The sequence below is a fragment of the Arachis duranensis genome, chromosome 3 (assembly GCF_000817695.3).
Source record: "Arachis duranensis cultivar V14167 chromosome 3, aradu.V14167.gnm2.J7QH, whole genome shotgun sequence".
NCBI lineage: Eukaryota > Viridiplantae > Streptophyta > Magnoliopsida > Fabales > Fabaceae > Arachis > Arachis duranensis.
In genome coordinates this window covers 37,153,623-37,159,597 of record NC_029774.3, presented here as the reverse complement: position 1 = coordinate 37,159,597, position 5,975 = coordinate 37,153,623, and the positions used below count along the sequence as shown (strand labels likewise).

General features: G+C 32.9%; 1 protein-coding gene across 1 annotated transcript; it reads right to left on the bottom strand.

Moving 5' to 3' along the window:
* Positions 1–341: 341 nt before the first annotated feature.
* LOC107478754 (AMSH-like ubiquitin thioesterase 1) lies at positions 342–4,805 on the bottom strand. Its single transcript, XM_016098883.3, has 14 exons — positions 4,507–4,805; positions 3,782–3,846; positions 3,562–3,637; positions 3,300–3,479; positions 3,048–3,142; positions 2,722–2,827; positions 2,568–2,614; positions 1,981–2,314; positions 1,795–1,884; positions 1,546–1,608; positions 1,378–1,452; positions 1,212–1,274; positions 840–892; positions 342–753 (listed from the first exon to the last, which is right to left on the bottom strand). The coding sequence occupies exons 1-14, from the start codon at positions 4,618–4,620 to the stop codon at positions 579–581; spliced, it is 1,536 nt and encodes a 511-aa protein (XP_015954369.1). The 5' UTR covers positions 4,621–4,805; the 3' UTR covers positions 342–578.
* Between the last annotated feature and the right edge of the window lie 1,170 nt (positions 4,806–5,975).

Genomic DNA, 5,975 nt, shown 5'->3' with positions numbered 1-5,975 from the left:
TTATTTAAAAAAATTGATAAAAATTTTTATTACAAAAAAATTTAATTTTTTTAATTTTTTTATAGCACTTTAAATAACTTCTTAAAAAACTATAACTTAATTTTAAAAATTATATCAAACATTAACCCTATAACTTTTCATAGGTAAAAATTTAAAAAGAAGCCACTTATGGACCTTCCCAAACAAAATCTTAGTCAAATATGTCAAATTATCTAACGACTCTCAACTATCAACTTTACATAAAAATAACTGCGCGTGAGATACTACCTTTTATTTTTTTATAGTAGGGTTCTCAAAACTCTTTTAACTACCACGCTGAATATAGTAATGGAACATGGAAGTAAGATAACAATCAGAGTCAGTGTATTAACTAGATTTGATGAAATCGCCACGAATGGAATACAGAATAAATGGCCAAACAGGCAAGCTGGTCAATAGTTACAAAATAAGCAAAGAATATAAAGCAGCAAGGCTGCTCTAATGGTTTAAGTCTAATTATAAAACCTATTTAAGTATGGTTATATGAACAATTGGCATGGCAGGACACTTTTTTTTAACAAACCGGTTTTTTTCAATAATCATCGTAGATCAATGACATCAAAATTCAAATCAGGATTCATGTAAACATCTGTACATGTATCGTAGATGGGACCACCATCCGGCGGCGGATTGTGCGGATGAAAACCACGCTGCGGGCACTGTCTGATCACCGACATGCCACCCGGGCTTGTCAACCTAAATATGCCATGTTTTCTGTGCATCCACACGACGTAGTCATCGAAAGTGAGAGACTAATCATCCTCGGACAAAAAAATATTCGGTTTGAGATGCAACATTACCTTGAACTGTCAGTTGGTGCCATGACTATTGCAACAGCTTCTGGCAGCATAATCTAAGGAGAAAGCATTCCAATTCGAATAAGTTACGACAAAAGAACTATCAAACATACATGAAGCTCTCGGGTATATTGATCGAGTGAAATAACAATTCTCTCAGAATAATACTAGGAAGCCAACTTTTTTCCACCAACATTAGCCAAATTTTTTAAAATTATTTTGTTTATCTTAGATTCTAAATCTTAAATCATAAACTTCAACCCTAAATCCTCCAGAAAATGAGAATTTCTAGAATTAGAAAAGAAATTGGCTAATGTTGGCAAACTAAAAATTAATTCCCTATACTTTCTCTTTCAAGAAACCTCATGAACTCACCTGATATGAATAATGGGTGTGTACATCAATGGATGACATGAAACAAGATTGTGTAGGATGTGTCTGCCAATTCAGAATTAACATATGAGACAAATGAGGCTATAAATAAGTCAAAAGGTTCGAGCATAAGCATTACTGCTCCAGTAGCAGAAAACTGAAAACTCACATGGATCCATCCAAGTGGGAAAAGTGATCTCTTATCCTGTGCTTCAAATATTTCTTCTTCATTTGTGGCTTGACACTGCTCAATAATAATAATAATAATAATAATAATAATAATAACAATAACAATAATAATAATAATTTCCCAAAAGCTTTGTGAACGAGTTCTTACAGAACTTGACGTAGCCTCTTGCTTTGGGATTATTAGAGCCGTAATATAAAATTTTCTATTTTTCTGCATCAAGTGTATTTGCAAAATAATAGTCAATGGTTCATTATTGAAATAAAGCATAAGCTAAGAGAGACAAATCCAAGGATAAGACCAACAACATTGATGAAAAATTTAGAACCTACAGAACTGTGATCACTTGTTTTCACCAATTCTTGAATGTTACTTTAAGCCAAAAATGGGATCACTTACAAGCAAACCTGCAAGAATTCCACAAGTCTCCAAATTCTTTTTAGTATTTGATTTTGCAAACTTCATAAAAGTTTCCATCATAGCAGTTGACTGCAAATAGAAACAATCATTAGAAAGAGTGGAAGAATTTCCAAACCAAAAGAAGAATTCACCAAAGATTAATGATAAAATCTTATTATCTCTCACAATGTGTAGTTGCAGAGGAGACTCGCCACAAAGGAAATTATCTGATGATGTGGTCTCTATCTTACATTCCACATCATTCACCTGATGTGAAACTGGAGGAACCAAATCTTGTACTTCAGCAAGTACAGGCGGCGGAGAAGGCTGTCTTATAACTTCTATTTGAGGAGTGATTTCTGTTACTTCTTCAAAAGAGATAAGAGAAGGAGGTTCATCAGCATGCTGAGCCTGGCAGTCCTCAGTTTGAGTAAGACTGGAATTCATATCCAAATTATTGTGTTCTACAGCGCTATTATCTTTTTTCTTCTGAGATCCATCTTCCAAATCTTGTTGTAGGCTGGTAGTTTAGATACAGAATCCAATAGGACAAAATGGAGTTAGTATATCAATTTAAACAGATAAACCAGCGCAGCGGTGCATCGTGTATGGAATCCAAACCTCAAAAGTTAAAACCAAATAGACCCATTTGCTGAAATTTTCTTGAAATAAACTTTAGTATTTTACAAAAGCTGAGATGAGATGCATAACACGAAACAATTGTAAAGTCAAAAAACGAAGAAAGGCAAAATAGAATAAAATAGTGCCACAACCTTGGAATTTCAATTGGTGAGAGATCAATGTTGGATGGATACCTGACCTACACCCAGGATGATTGTTTAGAAACCAAAGTCTTTGGATTAGAAATCAACCTCAGGATGACTTTCTTTTAATAGAGTTGAAAGACATAGCTAAATGCTAACATACCCGTTTATCACTTATAGGTGGTAGCCACTGCCCGTTAAGCCCACTGGGACCAAGAATCGAATGTCTAGAGAGAGTTTCATCTGTTGGACGTGGGAGAGTTAGAGATCTACAAAACAAGAGCACAATTGCAAGGATTACGAATCAAATTACATGTATCTCTATCCAATTTCATATGCACAAGTCTCATGTGACAATCAAAGGATAGCTATCCAATCAAAACCATCAAATAAGTTCATGTCTGTGGAAAGCAAGTACAAATTATATATGCAGTACTGATTATGCGTTAAGGAGCCCAATTACACATGGAAGAAGAGTTCAATACTTACAATCGTCTCATTTTCTCGTCAATAGGCTTTGCATAAGAAAAAGGCTGACCCCTTGATCCCTCGGAGACAAACTCTCCAGCTCTTGGTCTGACTTCCTGGTCACATACATACCAACTTATGGAAACAAAGTAAATTTCCAAGGAGAGGTGGGGAGCCCATAAACAGAAAAAGATGTGTTCAAACATAAGATCTAATTGTTGGATTATCACTGATAGGCTACAACCTTCAGTACAAATTCTCTCACAATTTTACCTTTATTAGACCGTAACTAGGCAAGGTTTCCTTTTTCATTGGAGAGAAATGCATCAAACTATTTGAATGATTTTTTTCCCACCCATTGTGTTGATATGCTTGCCTGCTGTTAAACTCAATGATCTTCTGTCGTACCAGTGGTTTCAACTTCTCCAGTTCATTCATAGAATTTAACAATCTCTATAGCAAGAGTTTGAAAATCAGGTTACATCCAACAATGTCTAAAACATTTTAACTAAAAGACAAGCGTTAAAATGTTAACCTTTCTTAATGATACTTTCTTGCTTTGTGGAGATGTTCTATAGTCTCGGTGACATGGAATTGTCTCAGAGACCAGGCTAACCAAACCAAACAGAAAGACACTCAATGCAGTATGGAAAAAAATTATATATATTGAATAATAATAATAAAGCAATGTATTTAAAGTTTAAACCATCCAAAGTGATGATAGCACACGATATCACGACAAGAACTTCTATTACCTAGAAAATCTTAGCAGCATGATATATAAATCAACAATATTATTCTCAGCACGAAAGATATCTGCCTGCAATAAAAAAAAAAAATATTTGGAGCTGAGAAAGCATGCAGAACAAAGTAACAAGAAATTAAATATAATTTCCGCAGTAATGTTTCCAGATATAAAGAGAATACCTATTAACTGGTATATATCCTACTAAACTTAGAAATTCTAAATGCAACAGGTGAGCAGATGATATATGTATTTCACAATTAGCAATTAACTGGTGAAAATTCCAATCTCTCTCTCTCTCATTCTTGCTTAGATAATGGCTATTTGCTTAGTAAAACACAAGATATTTTACAACTCCAAAATAAGCAAATAGCCATTGACTAAGAAAGAATAGTCACCCAATGAGTCAAATACTAGGTTGCACATTTCACAGTTATTCAACACCACTAGAAAGTGAACAAATAACTGCCATCAACTATGACACAAAACGTCAGGGAATTGACACCAATTTTCAGTGCAAACGATGGATCGCTACAAAATCCATACCAGGAATCTAAATTAGACCTCATATCGAATAAAGGGTATGCTTATATTCATCTAAACAGCACAAAACCAGCTAAAGCATCGATTTTTATCAACAAGTTGAAGCCAAGCATCACCAACTACGAGTATCCACAATTCCTTCCTACTTGAAGATAATAACGCCTTTGAAGAACAGAAGAGAAAGAGAAATACCTGTTTGAGGATATTATCTGCAATCCGATAGTAGAAACGAAGAGAAATTCGATTATCAACTTCAAGCTTCTGAGTACTTGCAGCGATGTTGATCGTCTCCAAAGAAGACCTCATCTTTTTTACACGGAATATGCCAAAGCTGCGAATTTTACGGTAGAGAAAACGACACCGTTTCAGGGTCCAAGCTGTAGCTTAGCTCTGGTTCTTTGTCGTCAATGGCGGCTACGGCACACAGATCAGAAATTGCCATGTCATTTGGGATTTTGGTTGAGGGTCTGCTTGGATCAGAAACAAAATTACAAAACTCGTGTAAAATTAAAATCAATCAATTTTATATAAAACTAGATTAAAGTATTAATGGTTGTTAGGCATCATTATTTTGATAAAAAAAAATTTATTTTTTAGTGTGTTTGACAAATTTTTAGTAGTAAAAAATAAAAGTACTAAAAAATAAAAAATATCTTTTTTAAGAAGTTGTAGTTTACATCTTTTTTTTTAAAAGATTTTTTTTAAAAAAAAAATTTTCATGTAATAAATAAAAAAAGTACTTTTATATTGTTATATCCAAACATAACTGATAAATAAAAAGATCTTTTTTGTATGAGATACTCAAACATAAAATTACGTTTACTTCATCTTTAAAAAAAAAACTCAAAAAAAAATCTATTCTTAGAAGTTCATCCAAATAAGCCCTTAAACTATGTCCACGATATTATAATTTAGGATAAAGTATATTTTTAGTCCTTGAAATTTGACTACAATTTAAAAAATACCCCTAAGTTTTATTTTATTTCAATTTTGTTCTAGAAATTTTCGATTTGCATCAAATATATCCCTGCCGGTTAATTTTTTAAAAAAATTAAGACCAATTCAACAACAATTTCATAAGAACAACCCCTCGACACAAGCAAATCAAGCATAATTTTTATGCACTCTTGTTAAATTGATCTTAAATCTTTTGAAAATTTAGCCGTCGAGGATATATTTGTTTCAAATCGAAAACTTTTGAGATAAAATTGAAATAAAATAAAACTTATGGATATTTTTAAGACTTTTGCCAAACTTTAGGGACAAAAAGTATACTTTACCCTATAATTTAATAAATATAGAAAAATTCATATGAGTTTTATTTTATTTTTTGTTTAATATTAAATTTGATTAGATTATTTGAATAATTCATAGGGCAATTTACTATAATAAATAAAATGAAAACTAATTTTACCAGAATACACATAATGGTAAAGTGATACCAAAATGTATTTTTTGCGTAATCTATGTAAACCGCGATAGAGGTCATGCGGTTTACAGAATACACGTAATCCGCTATAGGGGTGTCGCGGATTACGTGCAAGAAGAACTGAACATAAACCGCGACAGGGGATTTACGTGTGGGCGTGAATTCTGCATAAACCGCGAGAGGGGTATAGCGGTTTATGCATTAATATACAATTTATATAAACATAATACAA